General features: G+C 41.8%; 1 protein-coding gene across 1 annotated transcript; it reads left to right on the top strand.

Moving 5' to 3' along the window:
- The first annotated feature begins 186 nt into the window (after window positions 1-186).
- Window positions 187-25,786, top strand: LOC109907473 (vacuolar protein sorting-associated protein 45). Its single transcript, XM_020505448.2, has 15 exons — window positions 187-460; window positions 2,040-2,174; window positions 2,898-2,958; window positions 5,012-5,091; window positions 5,347-5,415; window positions 5,592-5,729; window positions 5,804-5,914; window positions 7,213-7,347; window positions 9,526-9,639; window positions 9,884-10,051; window positions 11,430-11,588; window positions 11,816-11,923; window positions 12,041-12,162; window positions 12,474-12,605; window positions 25,120-25,786. Exons 1-15 carry the CDS (start codon window positions 368-370, stop codon window positions 25,202-25,204), a joined length of 1,710 nt encoding a protein of 569 aa, XP_020361037.1. The 5' UTR covers window positions 187-367; the 3' UTR covers window positions 25,205-25,786.
- The last annotated feature ends 858 nt before the right edge of the window (window positions 25,787-26,644 follow it).

Below are 26,644 nucleotides of genomic sequence, written 5' to 3'. Positions count from 1 at the left end.
TTTGAATGGTCTGCCCTTACCAAAATGGCGTCCTCGTCGTGCAACCATTAGCGGAGCATTGTGGGATATAACAAACACAGTCTGACTTTGGATCAGTGAAATGCATGCTCAGATTACGCTTTTGCCTGTACTTTGCTCTACAAACTGGTCGTAGATCAGTCATTACACTCTACAGTTGACCAAATGTTCACCCGGAAATGTAACTCGGGTTCATTTCGAAGCTGAGCTGAATATTTGTCAACAATAGACTCATTTAACATAAATACGAATTGAAGCGTTGCCTGGTGCAAGAGATCTTAAGTTCATACAATTCGGCCTTTGGTTATTTTTCAAGCTATCATTGCTAGAATTTAAGAACGTTGTCAAAATGAATGTGACACTTGCTGTCAAGCAGTATATCTCCAAAATGATAGAAAACAGCGGGCCAGGAATGAAGGTTCTGCTCATGGATAAAGAGACGGTAAGTAATGTAGATAGAATGGTTACAATGTAGTGGTTCAAACGATGGACAGTGGTTACAATGTATCAGGTTATTTTTGTTGGTACACTACATGCCCAAAAGTATGTGGACACCTACTCGTCAGACATCTCATTCCAAAATCATGGGCATTAATATGGAGTTGGTCCCCCTTTGCTGCTATAACAGCCTCCATGGTGCAGGGACTTGTTTCCATTTAGCCACATGAACATTAGTGAGGTCGGGCACTGATGTTGGTCGATTAGGCCTGGCTCGCAGTCAGCGTTCTAATTCATCCCAAATATGTTCGATGGGGTTGAGGTCAGGGCTCTGCAGGCTAGTCAAATTCTTCTACACCGATCTCAACATTTTTGTATGGACCTCGCTTTGTGCACAGGGGCATTGTCATGTTGAAACAGGAAAGGGCCAAACTGGTGCCACAAAGTTGGAAGCACAGAATCGTCTAGAATGTCATTGTATGCTGTAGCGTTAAGATTCCCTTCACTGGAACTAAGGGGCCTGGCCTGAACCATTAAAAAAAAGCCCCAGACCATTATTCCTCCTCCACCAAACTTTACCGTTGGCACTATTAATTTGGGTAGGTAGCATTCTCGTGGCATCCGCCAAAGCCAGATTCGTCCGTTGGAATGCCAGATGGTGAAGCGTGATTCATTACTCCAGAGAAAGCGTTTCCACTGCTCCAGAGTCCAATAGCTGCCAGCTTTACACCACTCCAGCCGACGATTGGCACTGCGCATGGTGATCTTAGGTTTGTGTAAGGCTGCTCGGCAATGGAAACCTATTTCATGAAGCTCCCGAAGAACAGTTCATGTGCTGATGTTGCTTCCAGAGGCAGTTTGGAACTCGGTATGTTGTAATCGAGGACAGACGATTTTTACGCGCAACAGCAGTCCCGTTCTGTGAGCTTGCGTGGCCTACCATTTCGCTGCTGAGCCATTGTCGCTCCTAGACATTTCCACTTCACAATAACAGCACTTACAATTGACTGGGGCAGCTCTAGCAGGGCAGAAATCTAATGAACGGACTTGTTGGGAAGGTGACATCCTATGACGGTGCCTTGTTGAAAGTCACTGTGCTCTACAGTACAGGCCATTCTACTGCCAATGTTTGTCTATTGAGATTTATACACCTGTCAGCAACGGGTGTGGCTGAAATAGCCAAATATGTATTTATATTTATTTAAATTAGCCACTTATTTGAAGGGTTGTCCACATACTTTTGGCCATGTAGTGTATGTGTTGTCTTTCTGAGACGGACACATTGAAGGAACAGAACCTTGAATTATTCACCAAAAAACGTGAAATCACAAACAAGTCTCTGGACCAGTCTCTAAAATGCCATTCATATCAAATGTAGAGATTTGGTTATAAAAAAGGAAACTTCTCCTTTAATGATTAGTATTAAATAATATAGATAGGAGAACCAAGCTTTTGATAATGTCATACTGTCAGCAGCTCCTTCCATTGGAAGATGCCAAATCTTTGGCTCATGTAGAAACAAATTTACTGCATTACAGTTGCGTTTTGTCATCATGCCTATTTGTTTGTGCTTGTCTCATCAGACCAGCATCGTCAGTGTGGTCTACACTCAATCCGAGATCCTACAGAAGGAGGTCTACTTGTTTGAAAGAATCGACTCACAGAGTCGAGACAACATGAAGCACCTCAAAGCCATCTGCTTCCTCAGGCCAACCAAGGTGCCCCAGTCACTGTATAGACATTGCAGCCAGCCTTTGCTCTGCATTAAAGGTCCAATGCAACCATTTTTATTTATATATCAAATCATCTCTGGGTAACAACTGAGTACCTTACTGTGATTGTTTTCAATTAAAATGGTCAAAAAGAATATTGCTAGGACATGAATGTTGCTAGTACTGTCTTGGAGTGGTCTGAGTGGAGAGGAGAAAACAACTGAAAATGTGCTGTTATTGGCAGAGGGGCTCAGAACTCTTTGTTATTGGTATATTAACTTAAGTTATCTGCATGGCGATGTCAACATGGAAGGCCGAAACTCCATTCCACCAAAACAGACTGAAATATACAAACAGCTGTTACACTAAAAACGATTATCATAATTTTCACAATTTCACAGTATTATTCCAACCTCATAGTGTGGAAATATAAATAAAACACAGGCAAATCATCTTTTTGACTGCACTGGGCCTTTAAGACTTTGTTACTTACCATCCACACACATTGTATCAAATCAAATTTGATTTGATCCACACACATTGTATCTACTGGATTGTGTCCATCCACAACTGTATGAATGCATATGTCAACTTCATTGTACGTATACTGTACGTATACTGAATATATTGCGTCCATACAATATGCACTATTTGGAGGCAAAGTACTTTAGTCATGCTCAGTTTTGGATTTGTATGACTCCCCTGACTTTCTCTCTGTCCTCTTTACAGGAGAATGTGGAAAATCTGATACAGGAGCTCCGGCGACCCAAGTACAGTGTCTACTTCATCTGTAAGGACTTCTGCGCTGTTGTTTAAATCGTATGGTTCTCTGTTCTGATTCTTGTGCAGGTTTTTAGACAGATCAAATACAGATAAAGTGGACTAAGATGTTATGTCCCTGTCTCATTTATATGGTTTAAACCTAAAGACTCAAAATTGATTGACATTGCGATTGACCACACATCAACATTTCATGGTGGCGGCTATTGCCCATACGTAAAAATTATATATTGATATATATTTCAACAACATGTTTGTAAATTACAGATATCTAAATGTTTAAATATATATACAAAAATATATGGACATATTCCAAAATTGTCCGTTTTTAAATACACTCAGTGATCCGTTCGTTAGGTGCACTACCCCGTTCGCGAAAATGGTTTTCTCCGACGGACAGTGAGTCATGTGGCCGTGGCTTGCTATGTAAAGCAGGCATTGAGGCATTCTGTTACGGTTCGATTGAACAATAGAATGGGCAAAACTATTGACATTTTGAGTGTGGTATGATCTTCGGTGCCAAGTGTGCCGGTTTCTCGATCTAAGAAACGACCGGCCTCCTAGGCTTTTCACGAATTACAGTGCCTAGGACAGGATACTCCAACCTTTGTGTATCACGAAATTATACATTTCGTGAGCTACACATTTTTTCAAGCTTTCAAATAGGCATATTCTTCTCTTCTCCCCTGCAACCCTTCCCCAGGTACTTAGTGCACTACTTTCTCTTGTACACTATGTTTTCTGTCAATATACCTCATAAAAGAATGGTTAATAAACAACTCTAAGGGGGGGCCCTATAAAATTTCCTCCAAATTAGGTCCTCAGTTATGTTTTTCCTGGTTTTAGATTTAATCTTAATTACAATTATGTTATGAGTCCACGTCAATGCTTATATCACATCAGAAGACATTTTATTTAGGTCTGTAAGTAAACATTAAGATTTGAGTGTAATTCCTCTTTAATTGTGCATCTAACGAGAGGAATGTGCGTCTAACGCACTGGTCTAGCGATGGTTCTGTACTGCTGCTGCTCATTTCATGGCAAAGTTTGCAAACAATAGATACAAATGATATACTTATATACATAATATAGTGTCACTAACTAGAAAACTAGCTAGGAGGCATGTGCGACCGGTAGACAGTGTCCTTTGCCCCCTGCCTGTCGGGCACTTTTTCCCAGCAGTTTTGTTAACAACGATGAGGGCAGGTGGGAGCGAAAAACACTGTCTACTGCTAGCTAGGAAGGAGGAGTCCGGTAATGCAGGATTTAAAAAACTCTAAACCTTTAAACCCACCTCATTCTTCAAGTATTGTGGTGGCAGCATCATGTTATGGGTATGCTTGTCATCAGCAGGGACTGGTGAATTTGTCAGGATCAAAATAAATATGAAAGGCGTTAAGCCCAGGAAAAAAGTTAGAAAACCCACCTCAGTCTTCTGAAAACCTAACCCTGCAACTAGTTTTATTTTTCAGCGAGACAATTTAATACCAAAGACACACCAGAATGACTTTCCAAGAGGTGTTGAGTGTTCCTGAATGGTCAAGTCTCAGTCCTGACTTAAAACTGCTCAAAACAATCTGAGACACGGTTTAAATATCACTGTCCATAAATTATCCCCATCCAAATTTACGAAGCCTGAACGTTTTTGACAAAAATGGAACATTACGAATTGTGATTGACAGCTCAGGAAAATGTATTTGAATCTATTTTAAAATATATTTACAGATATGATCTACGTTCAAGTGTCTTTTCGAAATTAACCTCTTTTTTTGAATATGTTTCATAAGTGGCAGGTAGGCTATACCTCAATAGCTGAAGAATACATTTTCAATTACAACTCAATGATCCAACTTTTGCATGCAAAATAACTCTTTGGGAACCTAATGCTAAGGTACCAGAGGTCAATAGAAACTCAACGTTGTCATTGGGGTAGAGAAGGTTGTGAGACGTGAGCGTGTATTTATTTGATATATTTGGTAAATACATTTTCCCAATATATTTAAATATATTCCAATATATAATTGTTCCTGTATGGGGGACATCCTCCTTATAATCCTTTCTAGACTTCAGCAACGTCATCAGTAAGAGTGAGATAAAAGCCCTGGCTGAGGCGGATGAACAGGAGGTGGTTGCAGAAGTGCAGGTAAGTTAACACTAAGGGCAGTACTATAGGACACTATCCATCAGATATCCAACACAACTATTATTATTTGTAAACATTTTTTATTTTTTTTTACCTTTCTTGGTTTTTCCTACTAGTCCTGAATCCACATTTTTCATCATTTCTATTTCTAGTTATAACCACTTTACAGTACGCGTCGTCTTGTAATAGCCAGGTTATCCTTTGACGTTTATACTGGAAACTAATCATTCAAATTTCTCTCATATATGACTGCAGGAGTTCTATGGAGACTTCATTGCTGTGAACCCACACCTTTTCTCCCTCAACCTCAGTGGTGTCGCAAGGGTAGGACATGCAAATATGCTATGACGCTTTGCATATGTGACAATCTATAAAGGGGTTTATTATTCATCTGCATTGACTTTAGTTTAACGTTTTTTGTTTTGTCTCTACACATGACATATTCCCTCTGTATTTTGGATCTGTTTACAGAGTGCATTCCCATCTTGTGTGTGTTGCAGGGTCGTAGCTGGGAGCCAACTCTCCTACCACGTACCACCCAGGGTCTGACCTCAGTGCTGTTGGCCCTGAAGAAATGTCCCATGATCCGCTACCAGCTGTCCTCAGACATGGCCAAGAGACTGGGAGAGAGCGTGAAGGTGACTAATATCACATGCACAACTATCGCACGCGCACGCATGCACGCAATCTCACTACCCCTCTCCTCCTCCAGCAAATCATCACCAAGGAGTATGAGCTGTTTGACTTCAGGAAGACAGAGGTGCCTCCTCTCCTGCTCATCATGGACCGCAGCGATGACGCCATCACCCCACTACTCAACCAGGTCAGAACTACACTACCGTTCAAGAGTTTGGGGTCACTTAGAAATGTCAGTGTTTTAGAAAGAAAAGCACATTTTTGGTCCATTAAAATAACAAATTGATCAGGAATACAGTGTAGACATTGTTCATGTTGTAAATGACTATTGTAGCTGGAAACGGCAGATTTTTTAAAATGGAACATCTACGTAGGCGTACAGAGGCCTATTATCAGCAACTCCTGTGTTCCAATGGCACAGTGTGTTAGCTAATCCAAGTTTATCATTTAAAGTCTTATTGATCATTAGAAAACCCTTTTGAAATTATGTTAGCACAGCTGAAAACTGTTGTTCTGATTTAAAGAAGCAATCAGAACAACAAAACTGGCCTTCTTTAGACTAGTTGAGTGTCTGGAGCATCAGCATTTTGAGGTTCGATTCCAGGCTCAAAATGGCCAAAATCAAATAACTTTCTTCTGAAACTCGTCAGTCTATTCTTGTTCTGATAAATGAAGGCTATTTCATGCGAGAAATTGCCAAGAAACTGAAGATCTCGTACAACGCTGTGTACTACTCCATTCGCAGAATAGCGCCAACTGGCTCTAACAAGAATAGAAAGAGTAGTGTGAGGCCCTGGTGCACAACTGAGCAAGAGGACAAGTGTATTAGAGTGTCTAGTTCGAGAAACAGACGCCTCACAAGTCCTCAACTGGCAGCTTCATTAAATCGTACACGCAAAACACCAATCTCAATTTCAACAGTGAAGAGGCGACTCCGGGATGCTAGCCTTCTAGGCAAAGTTGCAAAGAAAAAGAGATATCTCAGACTTGCCAATAACAAGAAAAGATTAAGATGGGCCAAAGAACACAGACACCAGACAGGGGAACTCTGCCAAGAAGGCCAGCATCCCGGAGTCGCCTCTTTTAGTCTGACACCATACTGAGCATTTTATCAGTCTGGAACCCAGGCTACATATTTACAAAAAGGTAGGCAATGACCAGGTCATCTAGTCAAACGACATACCTGTAGAATATTCACATCATTCTGATGTGTACTGCAGCCTCTGGTCACTTGGGGGCAGCAGCGTCTTATACATACATTTACCAGGCCTGCAACCTGCACACTAAACTAGGTCATGTACTCAAGGCCCCTTGTGTCACATGTAAATGCACCAATCTTTAGCGCACATTAGAAAAGCTAATCAATTGGCAAAAACCTCATACACCCCTCATTGTTGAATGGAATTAGTAGAGATTAAATGTACTTTATTTTAATTGTGGGTTTCATTGCTTTGGTTTCATTGTTTGTTGCCCTGCTCCCTCCAGTGGACGTACCAGGCCATGGTGCACGAGCTGCTTGGCCTCAACAACAACCGTATTGACCTGTCCCGAGTCCCAGGGATCAGCAAGGAGCTGAAGGAGGTGGTGCTGTCTGCAGAGAACGATGAGTTCTATGCCAACGTGAGTCCCAGTCTCTAGGCCTGGTTCCAATTCTACACAAATGTTCCCTTCGGCATTGAGACGGTCTCATTTGAGCAGGCTGGCAGGTAGCCTAGAGCACGGTTCCCCCACGGGCCAAATTTGTTTTCTTATTGCTGGACATAAGACTGTAAAAACGGCAGCATTTCAGCACCAAGTGATTTTAATTTTGGATATCTGTTCCAAAGTATTCCCACACATAATAGAGAGATACAGACGGGCAAAAAAGTATTTAGTCAGCCACCAATTGTGCAAGTTCTTCCACTTAAGATGAGAGAGGCCTGTAATTTTCATCATAGGTACACTTCAACTATGAGAGACAAAATGAGAAAAAAAATCCAGAAAATCACATTGTAGGATTTGTAATGAATTTATTTGCAAATAATTGTGGAAAATAAGTATTTGGTCAATAACAAAAGTTTATCTCAATACTTTGTTATATACCCTTTGTTGGCAATGACAAAGGTCAAATGTTTTCTGTAAGTCTTCACAAGGTTTTCACACACTGTTGCTGGTATTTTGGCCCATTCCTCCATGCAGATCTCCTCTAGAGCAGTGATGTTTTGGGGCTGTTGCTGGGCAACACAGACTTTCAACTCCCTCCAAAGATTTTCTATGGGGTTAAGATCTGGAGACTGGCTAGGCCACTTCAGGACCTTGAAATGCTTCTTACGAAGCCACTCCTTTGTTGCCCGGGCGGTGTGTTTGGGATCATTGTCATGCTGAAAGACCCAGCCACGTTTCATCTTCAATGCCCTTGCTGATGGAAGGAGGTTTTCACTCAAAATCTCACGATACATGGCCCCATTCATTCTTTCCTATACACGGATCAGTTGTCCTGGTCCATTTGCAGAAAAACAGCCCCAAAGCATGATGTTTCCACCCCCATGCTTCACAGTAGGTTATGGTGTTCTTTGGATGCAACTCAGCATTCTTTGTCCTCCAAACACGACGAGTTGAGTTTTGACCAAAAAGTTATATTTTGTTTTCATCTGACCGTATGACATTCTCCCAATCTTCTTCTGCATCATCCAAATGCTCTTTAGCAAACTTCAGATGGGCCTGGACATGTACTGGCTTAAGCAGGGGGACACGTCTGGCACTGCAGGATTTGAGTCCCTGGCGGCGTAGTGTGTTACTGATGTTACTTTGGTCCCTGCTCTATGCAGGTCATTCACTAGGTCCCCCCGTGTGGTTCTGGGATTTTTGCTCACCGTTCTTGTGATCATTTTGACCCCACGGGGTGAGATCTTGCGTGGAGCCCCAGATCGAGGGAGATTATCAGTGATCTTGTATGTCTTACATTTCCTAATAATTGCTCCCACAGTTGATTTCTTCAAACCAAGCTGCTTACCTATTGCAGATTCAGTCTTCCCAGCCTGGTGCAGGTCTACAATTTTGTTTCTGGTGTCCTTTGACAGCTCTTTGGTCTTGGCCATAGTGGAGTTTGGAGTGTGACTGTTTGAGGTTGTGGACAGGTGTATTTTATACTGATAACAAGTTCAAACAGGTGCCATTAATACAGATAACGAGTGGAGGACAGAGGAGCCTCTTAAAGAGGAAGTTACAGGTCTGTGAGAGCCAGAAATCTTGCTTGTTTGTAGGTGACCAAATACTTATTTTCCACCATAATTTGCAAATTAATTAATTAAAACGCCTACGATGTGGTTTTTCTGGATTTATTTTCCCTCATTTTGTCTGTCATAGTTGAAGTGTACCTATGATGAAAATTACAGGCCTCTCATCTTTTTAAGTGGGAGAACTTGCACAATTGGTGGCTGACTAAATACTTTTTTGCCCCACTGTATGTGATCGTATACAAATGCAAGCAAGATTTGAAAGGATTCATGTTATAATCAAATGTTATATCTATTTGTTCTTTTTGTGGTAAATTTGCAGTCTACAAATTATTTGTAATTATGTTCCGGCCCCCTGACCATCCGCTCAAGAAAAAAATAATAATAATCGGCCAGCGGCTGAATCTAGATGACGATCCCTGGCCTAGAGTTTAGGAAGGCGTCCAGCAACCCTCTGTAACAAGACTCTGAAGGAATGTCGGGCAAAATGTGTAGCAGTCGGTCAGTGAGAAAAGGTTAAAGAATTCCGACAGGGCCAGACGTTAGCTGAACTTCCAATTCACTCTCACATTCTCTTATTCAGAATCTGTACCTGAACTTTGGAGAGATCGGCACAAACATCAAGAACCTGATGGAGGACTTCCAGAAGAAGAAGCCCAAGGAGCAACAGAAGCTGGAGTCCATCTCTGATATGAAGGTGAGAGCTGGGCACTGTAGGAACTCGATTTCCCAGTACAGGAACTCAATTTCCCAGCATGTCCTGTTGCAGTTGCTCATTTAGGACCACTAACACATCTCAGCCTCATTAGTTAATAACCACTCACAATTAGATAAATGATCTCTTAATTACAATAATGATACGAGCTATAAATAATTGCTGCAACTTTAAGAAATGTCTTTCTGTTTTATTTTTTAAAATAATTCCCTCTATTTCTCTGCAGGCGTTTGTGGACAACTACCCCCAGTTCAAAAAGATGTCTGGCACAGTGTCGAAGCACGTGACTGTGGTGGGCGAACTGTCTCGCCTGGTGAGCGAGAGGCACCTGATGGAGGTGTCAGAGGTGGAGCAGGAGCTTGCCTGCCAGAATGACCACTCAAGCGCGTCACAGGTAAGACTCTGGGGTTGAAGGGATACTTTGGGATTTTGGCCTTTATCTACTTCCCCAGAGTCAGATGAACTAGTGGATACCATTTTTATGTCTCGATGTCCAGTATGTAGGAAGTTATAATTAAGTCTGTCAACCAATGCTAACTAGCGTTATTTTTTTATTTACTGGTAGGAAACACATTTCTATTATTACCAATATAATTTCCTGAATTGTCTGAAATTAATCAACACTCCAGTCCTGATCTGCACTGACTTGATGTCAGAGACTGACTAGAAATACACTACTAGATACAGTGCATTCAGAAATTATTCAGACCCCTTGATTTTTTTCCCCACATTGTTACGTTACTGCCTTATTCTGAAATGGTTAAATTGCTTTTTTCCCCTCATCAATCTACACACACTACCCCATAATGACAAAGCAAAAACAAATTTGTATACTTTTTGTTGTTGAAATATCACTTACATAAGTGTTCAGACCGAGATTCAGCAGAGATTACATCATTGAGTCTTCTTGGGTATGATGCTACACGCTTGGCACACCTGTATTTGGGGAGTTTCTCCCCATTCCTCTCTGCAGATCCTCTCAAGCTTTGTCAGGTTGGATGGGGAGCTTTGCTGCACAGCTATTTTCAGGTCTCTCCAGAGATGTTCGATCGGGTTAAAGTCCAGTCTCTGGCTGGGCCACTCAAGGACATTCAGAGACTTGTCCCGAAGCCACTCCTGCGTTGCCTTGGCTGTATGCTTTGTCCTGTTCTTTGGTCTTTGTCCTGTTGGAAGATGGTATTTTCTCTGACATGCACTGTCAACTGTGGGACCTTTTTATATAGACAGGTGTGTGCCTTTCCAAATCATGTCCAATCAATTGTATTTACCACAGGTGGACTCCAATCAAGTTGTCGAAACATCTCAAGGATGATCAATGGAAACAGGATGCACCTGAGCTCAATTTCGAGTCTCATAGCAAAGGGTCTGAATACTTATGTAAATAAGATATTTCCGTTTTTTTAAATATATTTTTTAAGATAATATATTTTTATTAGCAAAAATGTATATTGGTGTCCTATCAAAAATTGGTGTCCTATCACTGACACCAATGGAAATGTGACATGGGGGAGGGGCCTACAGCTCAATGTTATTTTATACAATAACACCAATAGTTCACATGAAAGCATTCAGAAAGTCACACAATATTACTTTGTGTTGGTTAAAGAGGAATACTACCCACTCCTGTATTGTATATTGACTTGGCCACTTATAATAATAGTGACTTTCAGAATACAATAAAACACTGCACATAGAAGCCATAGTGAAGTAGCATTAAAGAATTGCAGTCTGTATTAAAGGCTATGTAAAATGTACTCCCTGTTTTTCCACAGAATGTGCGTCGGCTGCTGCAGAACCCGCGGGTGAGCGAGCTGGACGCGGTGCGCCTGGTGATGCTGTACGCACTGCGCTACGAGAGGCACAGCAGCAGCATCCTGCCGGGCCTCATGGAGGAGCTCAACAGGAAGGGCGTGTCAGAGAGGCATCGCAGGGTAAGGGAACATTCTATACTGTACCACTACCTGACCCTTGGGGCAATATGAGGACTGTATACTGTTGTTGTACTCGTCTTATATTATGTAGATGTTATTATTTTGGGATCAACAATGTACATTCAATATGTTGGTATGTTTGATGCGTCTGTTTTCTCAATCTAGACTAGGTTAGAATAATCAAATTAAGCCTTTTTATCTTGTTTAACTGGCATCTTTTACCTCAGATGGTAACGTCCATGGTGGAGTATGGAGGGAAGAGGGTGAGAGGAAGTGACCTCATCAACCCCCAAGATGCAGTTGCCATCACCAAACAGTTCTTCAAGGGGCTGAAGGTACACCATTCTCCTCACAAATTATACAAATACTAGCGGTAGTTTTGTGTCCATCTAGCCACTCTCAACCAGATTCTAATAAAACACCTTTGGTTTTGGGTGGGTGCGTGTCTCCAGGGAGTTGAGAATGTGTACACACAGCATGCACCGTTACTGCAGGAGACCTTGGACCAGCTGATCAAGGGGCGGCTGAAAGACAGTCAGTTCCCTTACCTAGGACCCAGCTCCCTTCGAGACAGGTAGGGTGATATATATATATATATATATACACACACACACACACACACACACACACACACACACACACACACACACACACACACATCCACGCACGCACACACACACAGTTAAAGACACGACCTCAGACCCTACACCTGAATAGCCAAACACACACACTTCTACACACTATCAATGATACGTAAACAAAATAAAAAATAATTAAACACATATTCTGTGTGTATGAGCACATAAGCCCACAGTTCATCACCGTTATTGGATGACCCCAATCGGATGCTCGCCTATCAATGATTACCATGTAGTTCCTCTTCAGGCCACAGGATATCATAGTGTTCGTCATCGGAGGGGCCACCTATGAGGAGGCGCTGGCAGTCTACAACCTGAACCGCACCATGCCAGGGGTTCGGATCGTACTGGGCGGCACCACCATCCACAATACCAAGAGGTCAGAATCATCAACCGGTCCTCGTGACCTACTGTAGTCGCTTCAGTTAATTTTCCAGACATAGCCATTAGCCAGTAGACATCCATTGTCTGTTACCAGGTCAACACATATGATCAAAATGGCTTAACCCTCTAGAGTTGACGGCCACGTGGAAATCTAATTGGCATAATACAAAAATCCCCATAAAAAGTCTCTGATTAATCTAGAGATATCTGTTGGGCTGCGTCTCAATCCACTACATATGCCAGTGGCGACCTTCCGCATCGGAGGCGGGTGGGGGGGGGGGGGGGGCTGAGCTGAGCTACGGTGGTGTTTGTTATATCACGAGTCATCCCTAAAAAAATCGGTCTTCTCACGAATATGTCTGTAGCGTCCCGACCGGTTTGGCCTAACTAATATGATCACTCCAATGGAATGATGAGACTCTCCCGAACACGGTGGTGTTCTCCGTTTTGCTCTACAACCCCCACAAGCCGTCACAGGACGGAAGTCGGCACCACCGATATGTCAACTTCTGTCTGTAGCATTCGAACAGTTTTGCCTACACACTGATATGACCCCTCTATGAAAAGGTGAGACTCTCACGAACGTGTACATGTCAGTGCTATAGGGCGTCCACAAGCCTCACTTGACCTGTCTGAAGGTAGCCCGGTACCAGTTTTAAAAAATGAATGGAACTGAGTGTATAAAACATTAGGAACACCTTTCTAATATTGAGTTGCACCCCATTTTGCCCTCAGAACAGCCTCAATTTGTCGGGGCATGGACTCTACAATGTGTCAAGCGTTCCACAGGGATGTTGACTCCAGTTCTTCCCACAGTTGTGTGAAGATGGCTGGGTGTCCTTTGGGTGGTGGACAATTCTTGATACACATGGGAAACTGTTGAGCGTGAAAACCCAAGAAGCGTTGCAGTTCTTGACACACTCAAACCGGTGTGCCTGGCACCTTCCGCCATACACCGTTCAAAGGCACATAAATCTTTTGTCTTGCCCATTCACCCTCTGAATTATCACCTCATCATTGGGTGAGTCAGTGTCACTGTAAGGTTTATTTTCTAGCCTACTGTAGCCTATATTATATACAGTGCCTTCGGAAAATATTCAGACCCCTTTCCATTTTCCACATTTTGTTACGTTACAGCCTTATTCTAAAATTGATAAAATAAAATAAAATCCTCAGCAATCTACACAAAATACCAAATAGTGACGAAGCAAAAACAGGTTTTTATTTATAAAAAATTGGCACGTAAACGGGCTGTCATGTGCCTTTTGAGGTGTGGCTTCCGTCTGGCCACTCGACCATAAAGGTCTAATTGGCTGAGTGCTGCAGAGATGGTTGTCCTTGTGGAAGGTTCTCCCATCTCCACAGAGGACCTGGAGCTCTGTCAGAGTGACCATCGTGTTCTTGGTCACCTCCCTCCCCCGATTGCTCCGTTTGGCCAGGCGGCCAGCTCTAAGAAGAGTTTTGGTGCTTTCAAACTTCTTCCATTTAAGACTGATGGAGGCCACTGTGTTCTTGGGGACCTTCAATGCTGCAGACATTTTTTTGGTACCCTTCCCCAGATCTGTGCCTCAACACAAGCCTGTCTCGGAGCTCTACAGACAATTCCTTCGACCTCATGCCTGTGGGACCTTATATAAACAGTTGTGTGCCTTTCCAAATCATGTCTAATCAATTGAATTTACCAAAGTTGGACTCCAATCAAGTTGTAGAAACATCTCAAGGAAGATGAATGGAATCAGGATGCACCTGAGCTCAATTTCAAGTCTCATAGCAAAGGGTCTGAATACATACAGTACCAGTAAAAAGTACCCAATTAAGGTGGTTTTGGATGAGTTGGACCGCAGAGTGAAGGAAAAGCAGCCAACAAGTGCTCAGCATATGTGGGAACTCCTTCAAGACTGTTGGAAAAGCATTCCAGGTAAAGCTGGTTGAGAGAATGCCAAGAGTGTGCAAAATCTTCAACAAGGCAAAGGGTGGCTACTTTGAAGAATCTCAAATATAAAATATATCTAGATTTGTTTAACACTTTTTTGGTTACTACATGATTCCATATGTGTTATTTCATAGTTTTGATGTCTTCACTATTATTCTACAATGTAGAAAATAGGTGTGTCCAAGCTTTTGACTGGTACTGTATGTAAATAAAGTATTTGTTTTTTATTTTTCATACATTCGCTTTGTTATTATGGGGTATTGTGTGTAGACTGCGGAGTATTTTTATAAGGCTGTAACGTAACAAAATTTGGGAAAGGTCAAGGGGTCTGATCTTTCCGAAGGCACTGTATATATATATATATAGGCTAAAGTAGGCTAGAAAATAAAGCTTCCAGTGACACTGACTCACCCAATGATGAAGATGAAGCATAGGCTACTCACCGGTGATGGGCGATGGGTTTGTGCCAATATGTCAAGATAAGCTACTTTGAAAAACAGTGCTGTTCACTCAAAAGTTGTTCAGAATAATCTTTTTAGCTTCTTCAGACAGATTACTCTTCTCTTTTTCAGCAGCAGGCATTTGCTTTTCAAACGGTAGGCCTAAATGTTTCTCGCGATTGTATTTAGAAATTTGGGAAAGGCAAACTGACAGCCGCAACCAACCATAGAAATATAATCCATAGTGGGCAGTTCCCATTCATGTCAGGACTGTCTGCCAATGCTAGTGTACCCATGAGTTTAAAAGTAAAAATAGGGGCGGCAGGTAGCCTCGTGGAGCGTTGGGCCAGTAACCGAAAGGTTGCTAGATCGAATCCCAGAGCTGACAAGGTGAAAATCTGTCGTTCTGTCCCTGAACAAGGCAGTTAACCCACTGTTCGTAGGCTGTCATTGTAAATAAGAAATAGTTCTAAACTCACTTGCCTAGTTAAATAAATGTTTAAAAAGTGCCAGGGTTAGAGGTTCCAAAATCCTTCTATGGATTATATCTATGGCCACAACGCAACGAGCTGTTCTATATTTGGAGTGCTTTCTGCCCTAACTGCGGCTTTCCCGGCTGTAAATGCTTGTGATTAAACTTAATCCACAGATATTTTTTAGAAGCTATTAATCCTCTATCAAAATGATGCTTTCTGGTGTAGTATTTTGAATATTTTTATCTATGTCTGTTCAGACAGGAGTATTATTATGTTGGGGGGGGGGGGTAAATGTATAGCCTAAATTATTTAGATTTATCGGGGGGTGTGGCAGCACCCCTACCTCCCGCGGCTTTGGTCCCAGTCAGTATAAGATGCAATGTCATGGCCCCGCACGCCTGTGGGGAAGACAACCTGTGGGTAGCCTATTGGCACACGGCAAACACTTAACCTTTTTCAAATGCAGTTTTCTTGTCTCTTGTTTTAGTCAATTACAAAAGTGCATTTAAGAGAAGTTCAACATGTCTAAAGATGACTTTTCAACATTGGCTGCTCCCGAGCGGTCTCAATACTTAATGTTATAAAGTCATATTGTAGGGCTTCCCTCATGGCCCTATTCATGATGGTGCTAGCAGCCACGTGAGTGAAGCTACAGTACCTTCAGAAAGGATTCACACCCCTTGACTTTTCCCCACATTTTGTTGTGTTACAGCCTGAATTTAAAATGGGATTCAATTTAGATTTTGTGTCACTGGCCAACACACAATACCCCATAATGTCTAAGTGGAATTATGTTTTTAGATTTTTTTAAAATATATTACTTAAAAATGAAAAGCTGAAATGTGTTGAGTCAATAAGTATTCAACCCCTTTTGTTATAGCAAGCCTAAATAAGTTCAGGAGTAAAAATGTGTTTTACAAGTCACATAATCATTTGCATGGACTCACTCTGTGTGCAATAATAGTGTTTCCTAAACAAATGTTATGACTACCTCATCTCTGTACCTCACGCATACAATTATCTGTAAGATCCCTCGGTCAAGCAGTGAATTTCAAACACATTCAACCACAAAGACCAGGGATGTTTTCCAATGACTTAAATCGGCATGAAAATCTAAGGAAGACCTGAAAATGGTTGTCTTGCAATGATCAAGAACCAACTTGAGAGCTTGAAGAATTTTGAAAATAATACATTTTGCACAATCCAGGTGTGGAATGCTCTTGGAGACTAAACTGTACAGCACTTTGAGATATCAGCTGATGTACGAAGGGCTATATAAATAAATTTGATTTGATTTGATTTAAACCAGAAAGAATCACAGCTGTAATTGCTGCCAAAGGGACTTCTACAATGTATTGACTCCTTTGTGAATACTTATGTAAATGAGATATTTCTGTATTTAATTTTCATTAAATTAGCAAAAATGTCAAAAACATGTTTTCACGTTGTCATTATGGGGTAGTGTGTTTAGATTGGTGCGTAAAAATCTCTATTTAATCCATTTTGAATTCAGGCTGTAACACAACAACATGTGGAATAAGTCAAGGGGTATGAATACTTTCTGAAGGCACCGTAGCTACCGATGGGAACATTAAGCTAGCCAAGACCAGCAAACACAAATGGACTATACAGCTACAAATAGTACTCCTGGAGTTACAAATGGCCTATATTAAACAAGTTAAATTTCTTACCTGTGAAATATATGTTGTAGCCTACTTGGACACTTCCAACTCTCCCACGCCGAATAGCCTGAAGCCACAGGACTCTTCTCGCAGGCTCTATTTCCCTGCGTGGGAGCATTGCAAACTGTAGGTTGGACAACACAGTAGCTTTCTGATATGTTTTGTTATTTCTTTATTACAAAAAATTGAAAATGAAGTTGGGAAAGAATGGTTTTGTTTCCCCCAATTTGTTGGAATGGTCGAGGGGAACTCCTTCTTATGACGGAATATCAACTCCGAGTCAGCCTACACTTTACGTGCAGAACACTAAGTTTCTATTCAATTTACTGAAATGACTTCGCTAATGTTAACGGGGCATTTCAGTTTTTACACAATTTACTGAGATTGTTTAGCTATCTATACATATTTCTCTCTCTCAGGCTGAGCTGAATAGAACTTTGTGTGGTCACGTGACACCGGGGTGCTCAGGAGATGCTTCAGCGCTCTTTTTGCAGTGCCCCTTTCTGACACTCCTGTGTGGGATCACCCCTGTTCTCTTTCATCACTGGGTCTGGACACACACAAACACACCCACACACACACACACACGTCAAACCATGCATTTCTCTCCCGGTTATATGACAACTTAGTGCTCCTCATCAGCCTTTTATGAGTTTCCAACCTGAGCAGGCCTGAGATTGACCAGGTCTTACACGACAAGGGATTTAGGCAAGAGAGACCAACGGTCCCGGTTTGCAGTGTGATTACATTACCTAGGTTGCTAAGCAGCACCCATGTGCTGAGTGATGATGCTCCTTGTCCCCGCGGCTTTGACATTTATAGCGTTTGCTGACGCAACTCAGGTGAAGTGTCTCTTGCTCTCGGTTATGCAACACCATCTAACAATGTCCACCTCTGGGAATTGAACTTGCAACTTTCTTGCTCTGATCCTGAGGCGTTTCGTGTTGTACTGCAGCACTCACTTTTGTGCTGCCGAAGATGATAGGTGCACTTGTGTGTTGTGAGGTTTATTTTTAGCGTGCTGTTGCTGTCCCATGCTAGGGAAATGCTGGTACTCGCTATATATGGGTTGTTTACATTTTAGTGTCTTGATGTTGTCTCTGTTTTGTCTGTCACAGGCAGGCTTGTTTATATAAGCTGACCTTGACATACTGTCACATGATCATATTTCAATTAACTGGTGCTAGCTGTATTTTAATTGTTATGTTGTCCAAGATTCAAAATTCTGCTGGGGGGCAGGGCAAGGTGTTGCCCTCCTGACTGGTTGATCCTGGCTTCCAACTCTTCTGGGCATTGGTGTGTGTTGCTTGGGAGGTTGGGTTAAAAGCAACACACAGAAAAACTAAATTCTATGATCTGAAAATGTTAATGCACATTGAAGTACTCTTCGAAACATCTACTTTCCCGTTATTTTGCCTTTTAATGTTGGCTGTGACGGCACGTCCCATGCTTCTTTTTCTTTTTTTTTTGCTCATAGCGCTGCGTGTGGCGCATTTGAACCATGTTCTACCCCCTCACCCAGAGGCACTATAAGCCAATAGGAATGGGGCTCGTTAATGCATCTTTAAGCTTCTCCTCTGTGTCTTTCCTCCTTTGTGTACTGCATGAGTTGCTCGCTTCCCATTGGTACTCACTCACAAGTTGTTTCAGGATAATGTTCCCTGCAATCAGCAACACAAAGACACAGTTAACCCCGTTGGGGGATTTGTCCTAGGCCACCCTCTACTGCTGTGTGCCGTCTCAGTGGGCCAAAAGCTGGAAATACAGTGCCTTCAGAAAGTATTCCCCTTGACTTATTCCATATTTTGTTGTGTTACAGTGCAATTCAAAATTGGTTAAATATATATTTTTTATAAATCTCACCCATTTACACACAATTCTTCATAATGGCAAAGTGAAAACATGTTTTTAGAATTTTTAACTAATTTATTTACAATATTTGAACATTATTATTTTTTTAAGTTCTTCAGGCTCTGTCAAGTTGGTTGTTGATCATTGCTGGACAGACATTTTCAAGTCTTGCCATAGATTTTCAAGCTGATTTATGTCAAAACTGTAACTCAGCCACTCAGGAACATTCACTGTCTTCTTGGTAAGCAACTCCAGTGTATATTTGTAATAATAAAGAAAACACAAAATACTAAGACCAGGGTGTGACACCATGCTTGAAAATACACTGCTCAAAAAAATAAAGGGAACACTTAAACAACACAATGTAACTCCAAGTCAATCACACTTCTGTGAAATCAAACTGTCCACTTAGGAAGCAACACTGATTGACAATACATTTCACATGCTGTTGTGCAAATGGAATAGACAACAAGTGGAAATTATAAGCAATTAGCAAGACACCCTCAATAAAGGAGTGGTTCGGCAGGTGGTGACCACAGACCACTTCTCAGTTCCTATGCTTCCTTGCTGATGTTTTGATCACTTTTGAATGCTGGCTTTCACTCTAGTGGTAGCATGAGACGGAGTCTACAACCCACACAAGTGGCTCAGGTAGTGCAGCTCATCCAGGATGGCACATCAATGCGAGCTGTGGCAAGAAGGTTTGCTGTGTCTATCAGCGTAGTGTCCAGAGCATGGAGGCGACAGGCCAGTACATCAGGAGACGTGGAGGAGGCCGTAGGAGGGCAAAAACCCAGCAGCAGGACCGCTACCTCCGCCTTTGTGCAAGGAGGAGCAGGAGGAGCACTGCCAGAGCCCTGCAAAATGACCTCCAGCAGGCCACAAATGTGCATGTGTCTGCTCAAATGGTCAGAAACAGACTCCATGAGGGTGGTATGAGGGCCCGACGTTCACAGGTAGGGGTTGTGCTTACAGCCCAACACCGTGCAGGACATTTGGCATTTGCCAGAGAACACCAAGATTGGCAAATTCGCCACTGGCGCCCTGTGCTCTTCACAGATGAAAGCATGTTCACACTGAGCACATGTTACAGACGTGACAGAGTCTGGAGACGCCGTGGAGAACGTTCTGCTGCCTGCAACATCCTCCAGCATGATCGGTTTGGCGGTGGGTCAGTCATGGTGTGGGGTGGCATTTCTTTGGGGGGCCGCACAGCCCTCCATGTGCTCGCCAGAGGTAAGCCTGACTGCCATTAGGTACCGAGATGAGATCCTCAGACCCCTTGTGAGACCATATGCTGGTGCGGTTGGCCCTGGGTTCCTCCTAATGCAAGACAATGCTAGACCTCATGTGGCTGGAGTGTGTCAGCAGTTCCTGCAAGAGGAAGGCATTGATGCTATGGACTAGCCCGCCCGTTCCCCAGACCTGAATCCAATTGAGCACATCTGGGACATCATGTCTCGCTCCATCCACCAATGCCACGTTGCACCACAGACTGTCCAGGAGTTGGCGGATGCTTTAGTCCAGGTCTGGGAGGAGATCCCTCAGGAGACCATCCGCCACCTCATCAGGAGCATGCCCAGCCGTTGTAGGGAGGTCATACAGGCACGCGGAGGCCACACACACTACTGAGCCTCATTTTGACTTGTTTTAAGGACATTACATCAAAGTTGGATCAGCCTGTAGTGTGGTTTTCCACTTTAATTTTGATTGTGACTCCAAATCCATACCTCCATGGGTTGATCAATTTGATTTCCATTGATAATTTTTGTGTGATTTTGTCAGCACATTCAACTATGTAAAGAAAAAATTATTTAATAAGAATATTTCATTCATTCAGATCTAGGATGTGTTATTTTAGTGTTCCCTTTATTTTTTTGAGCAGTGTATGATGAGTGGTACTCGGTGATGTGATGGATTTGTCCAGATAATAATGCTTTGTATTCAGGACAGAAAGTGAATTTCTTTGCTACATTTTTTTCAGTTTTACTTTAGTGCCTTATATACAAACAGGGTGCATGTTTTGGAGTAAAAAAATAAATTATATACCGGCATCCTTTTTTAAACTCTGTGTCATTTAGGTTAGTATTGTGGAGTAACTGCAATATTCTTGATCTATCCTCAGTTTTCTCTTATCACAGTAGTTTTTGCAACAATTGTTTACAGACAGATAATTTCACTTATAATTCACTGTATCACAATTCCAGTGGGTCAGAAGATTACATACACTAAGTTGACTGTGCTGTTAAACAGCTTGGAAAATGCCAGAAAATGATGTCATGGCTTTAGAAGCTTCTGATAGGCTAATTGGCATCATTTGAGCCAATTGTAGGTGTACCTGTGGATGTATTTCAAGGCCTACCTTCAAACTCAGTGCCTCTTTGCTTGACATCATGGGAAGATCAAAAGAAATTAGCCAAGACCTCAGAAAGAAATTGTAGACCTCCACAAGTCTGTTTCATCCTGGGGAGCAATTTCCAAATGCCTGACGGTACCACGTTCATCTGTACAAACAATAGTACGCAAGTATAAATACAATGGGACCATGCAGCCATCATACCACTCAGGAAGGAGACGCGTTCTGTCTCCTAGAGATGAATGTACTTTGGTGCGAAAAGTGCCAATCACTCCCAGAACAACAGCAAAAGACCTTGTGAATATACTGGAGAAAACAGGTACGAAAGTATATATATCCACAGTAAAACTAGTTCTATATCAACATAACCTGAAAGGCCACTGCTCCAAAACCGCCATAAAAAAGCCAGACTACGGTTTGCAACTGCACATGGGGACAAAGATCGTACTTTTTGGAGAAATGTCCTCTGGTCTGATGAAACAAAAATAGAACTGTTTGGCCATAATGACCATTTATGTTTGGAGGAAAAAGGGGGAGGCTTGCAAGCCAAGGAACACCATCCCAACTGTGAAGCACGGGGGTGGCAGCATCATGTTGTGGGGGTGCTTTGCTGCAGGAGGGACTGGTTCACTTCACAAAATAGATGGCCTCATGAGGTAGGAAAATTATGTGGATATATTGAAGCAACATTTCAAGACTTCAGTCAGGAAGTTAAAGCTTGGTCGTAAATGGGTCTTCCAAATGGACTATGACCCCAAGCATACTTCCAAGGTTGTGGCAAAATGGCTTAAGTACAACAAAGTCAAGGTATTCGAGTGGCCATCACAAAGCCCTGACCTCAATCCTATAGAACATTTGTGGGCAGAACTGAAAAAGTGTGTGCGAGCAAGGAGGCGTACAAACCTGACTCAGTTACACCAGCTCTGTCGGGAGGAATGGGCCAAAATTCACCCAACTTATCGTGGAAGCTTGTGGAAGGCTACCCAAAACATTTGACCCAAGTTAAACAATTCTAAAAGTAATGCTACCAAATACTAATTGAGTGTATGTAAACTTCTGACCCACTGGGAATGTGATGAAATAAATAAAAGCTGAAATAAATCATTTTCTCTACTATTATTCTGACATTTCACATTCTTAAAATCAAGTGGTGATCCTAACTCACCTAAGACAGGGAATTTTTACTAATATTAAATGTCAGGAATTGTGAAAAACGGAGTTAAAATGTATTTGGCTAAGGTGTATGTAAACTTCCAACTTTAACTGTGTTGTGTGTGTGTGTGTGTGTGTATATGTATATATATATATATGAACCTTTAACTATGCAAGTCGGTTAAGATCAAATTCTTATTTTCCAATGACGGCGTACCCCGGCCAAACCCTCCCTTAACCCAGACGACGCTGGGCCAATTGGCAGTCCCATAGGGCAGCGCACAATCACGGCCGGTTGTGATACAGCCGGGGATCGAACCGGGGTACTAGTTATTTGGAATTGTTTTAAGACCGTTGTACCAAGGATCATTTTGCTATTTGATTTAGAATTTTAAGACCCCTTGAAGTACTGTGTGTGTGTGTGTGTGTGTGTGTGTGTGTGTGTGTGTGTGTGTGTGTGTGTGTGTGTGTGTGTGTGTGTGTGTGTGTGTGTGTGTGTGTGTGTGTGTGTGTGTGTGTGTGTGTGTGTGAGAAAAGAAGGGGCCTTACTGCTATTACTTACCTTTTTGGGGCCTTACTGCTATTAGCCCATACAAACGCATTGCATAACAGATAGTGTCTCACAAAATGTTTTCAAGTAAGTTTGTTCTGAATTTTTGTATTTAACACCTTATTTTTGGCACCAAACAGTCTCCATATATTTATTTATTTATTTATTTATTTTACCTTTATTTAACCAGGTAGGCAAGTTGAGAACAAGTTCTCATTTACAATTGCGACCTGGCCAAGATAAAGCAAAGCAGTTCGACAGATAAAACGACACAGAGTTACACATGGAGTAAAAACAAACATACAGTCAATAATGCAGTATAAACAAGTCTATATACTGTACTTCCATTCATTTTTTGTCACATGGTCTGACAAACACCGCTCTAGCTCTGTCACCTTTGTTAAGTAGGCGGATGCGATGGATTGAGATGTATCCAATGCAAAAAAACAGATACAGTATCTCTAGCTTAAATGGACAGATTTTGATAGGGATTTTTTTATTATGCTAATTTGATTTCCGCTAGGGTGCGGACATCGACCTTAGGTGGGTTTAAAGTCACCATTGGCCTCATGGTGAAATCCCTGAGCTGTTTCCTTCCTCTCCGGCAACTGAGTTAGGAAGGACGCCTGTATCTTTGTAGTGACTGGGTGTATTGATACATCATCCAAAGTGTAATTAATAACTTCACCATGCTCAAAGGGATATTCAGTGTCTGCTTTTTTATTTGTTACACATCTACAAATAGGTTCCCTTCTTTGCGAGACATAGGAAAACATCCCTGGTCTTTGGTTGAATCTGTGTTTGAAATTCACTGCTTGGCTGAGGGACCTTTACAGATAATTGTATTTGTGGGGTACAGAGATGAGGTAGTCATTTAAAAAATCACGATTAACACTATTATTGCACACAGAATGAGTCCATGCAACTTATGTGACTTGATAAGCAAAGTTTTACTCCTGAACGTATTTAGGCTTGCCTTAACAAAGGGGTCAAAAACTTACTGAGCTTTTCATTTTTTATTCATTTGTAAAAATTTCCACTTTCACATTATGGGGTATTGTGTGTAGGCCAGTGACACAAAATCTCTAAATTTGATCAAATTTAAATTTGAGAAAGTCGAGGGGTTTGAATACTTTCTGAAGGCACCCATACAATATATGCCTACCACTACCATCGTACCACAAGGGTCGTAATCTGTCTTTTGATAACCAGGACTGTTTTTGAACTCTAATATGGCTGGTTGAATGAGACCCAATCTAGGCAGCTTTGTTCCAAAAACTGCATATTTATGACCTGGAGGTTGTAGGTTCAATACCATGTTCTTCTCTTGTGCCTTTTGAACTTAAACATCAGGATTTTTTTTTACAGTTTTTTTTCGTAGTTGGGTGGATGGTAGGCTATCTGACCTAGGTCCTAGACGTGTGTAGTCACTCATTGATATAGGCTAGTCACCCAGAGGAGGCTACATGAATGGAAACCAACTGCAAACAGATGAGCATTAACATCAGCAATTGTCACACTTGTATCTCTGATATATCACTATATTACTCTGTAATTACTGCTCTATCAAAAGTCAACATTTAAAAATAAAACAAATACAATTTATGAGGGTCTTTCATTGGCAGAGGTCTGTAAGAGAGACAAGATGGCTGCTCTTTAGAACCTTACCTTTCGGTGACAGTTAGCCAAAATCTCTCTTGTGTCATTTGCAATGACACCTTTTAAATGTTTTGGGTTGATCAGCTAACAGAAATAGGTATTTTGACATTTCTCTAGAGGGTTTCTTATTTTTAATTTTTTTGTCATGTCTCCGCCCTATCCTTGCTTTACAGACCGAAAACCTAGTGACACACACACTGACACAATAATTGTGTGTCTGTGTAACACAGAGCTAGAACCTGAGGTTATTGTGTCTGCATATATACCTCTGTCACATGGGCTTCTGTTTTTAGATGAAAACTTATTTTGTGAGTCACAGAGATGATGCTGATGTACTGGCAGTGCTGCTCATGCTTCTCTCAGCCTCGTGAGGAATGATATCTTCATGTCCCTTTTCTGCCCTCTCACAGCTTCCTGGAGGAAGTGACATTGACGGCGGGTGCGGGCCAGACCGAGAGGGTGCAGAGGGCAGGTGGTCATCCCAACAGACGCTGAATGTTTGTTGACACGCTCACACTCTCACTATATGTTGTGTCTGTTCCTTATTGTTGTTACTAGCCCATGCTTTAATTAATGGATGTGTCCCACTAAAAACATTCCAGTGCTCTCAGCTTTCACCACCACACAGCTGGACTCTTTATCGACCCCTTAAAAACTTGTTGTAACTAGGCCAATTAACTCCAACCAAATGAACATGTGACCCAATTAGAAAGCCAGGTTACCTAACCCTGGGTACCAAAACAAACTGACTTGTGACTGAACAGAGCACAACACTCTCAATGTGAGTGTCCAACATTTGAACATATTGCAGTGTAACATTTCCCCTTAAATTGGAGTTAAGTGGAAAACTCCAGTCTGCTCTTATATTAGACCTTTATTTAATTTCTGGAAACAGAAGTGACACATACTTTTGAGTCTTGTTTATCTTAAAAGTTCCTATTTGGGCCCAGAATATTAAGAAAAATATATATCTCTAACATAACATGATGTACAGTGTATGTTTTCCTTCCTTGCCTATGTACATTTCCCCATGCTATGAATATTTTGTGGAAAATACCAATAAATGTAAAGAGTGATGTGTTGTGTTTCTCGTTTATCTTGTACACATTTCCTGTTATGTTGTAATTATTTCCTTATAACCCATTTCTTGTCACAGTTGATGGAAATTGCCCTCACTGTTTTGATTTCATTCATGTGTATTGTTATTGTGCACAAATGTCCCTCTTAGATCAATAATGATAACATCATCATCTTCCTCCGTCCAAGTCCATTATGCCAAGCCACACTCTCTCTGAATATCTTTGAGAAGTTACCCTCTGTTGTACTTTCATTTGAACAGTATTTCTGTTCTGTTTCTGCTATGACTTGAAAGTACAGTTTGTTTGGTCTTTTTTTGTGGGCTAGTGTGACTGCTCTGGTTCCACTCAGAGATGTCATGTTTGGGTAAGAAATTGAATGCACAGTATCTAAACCCAAGGTGGAGTCTTTGGGTTTTCCCCCCCACACGGCAAACAACCAAAATGTTTGGCAGCCCATGTTTGGCAGTTGATTGATTCTTTGCCAACTGCCTACCCCCACTACCAGCCACATGGGCCACAGATATTCAGCCTGCCTCCCTATAAAACCTCTCCAAACCCCCACCACCACCACCCCCAAATCAGATCCTCTAATCCTCCGCAACAACAACAACATTGCCTGGGTTATGTTCATAAGGAATACAACCGAAAGTGTTTTCAATACGAAATGGAAATGAGCGTTTCTTATTGCAGCCTCGCCCCGTTTTAAGTAATTGTTTTTCCCTTTGCTGCCTAAGGAACATGACGCTGTTCACCATAACACAGCAGCAACTCCACAGTCAGAGTGCATTCCCTGGAGATTGTGGGTGTGTGTTCTGAAAGATCTGGGGGTCAGGAAAAGGCTCAGAGTTTGTGCTCT

Source organism: Oncorhynchus kisutch, linkage group LG17 (assembly GCF_002021735.2).
Source record: "Oncorhynchus kisutch isolate 150728-3 linkage group LG17, Okis_V2, whole genome shotgun sequence".
NCBI lineage: Eukaryota > Metazoa > Chordata > Actinopteri > Salmoniformes > Salmonidae > Oncorhynchus > Oncorhynchus kisutch.
This window is presented reverse-complemented; position numbering and strand designations above follow the sequence as displayed.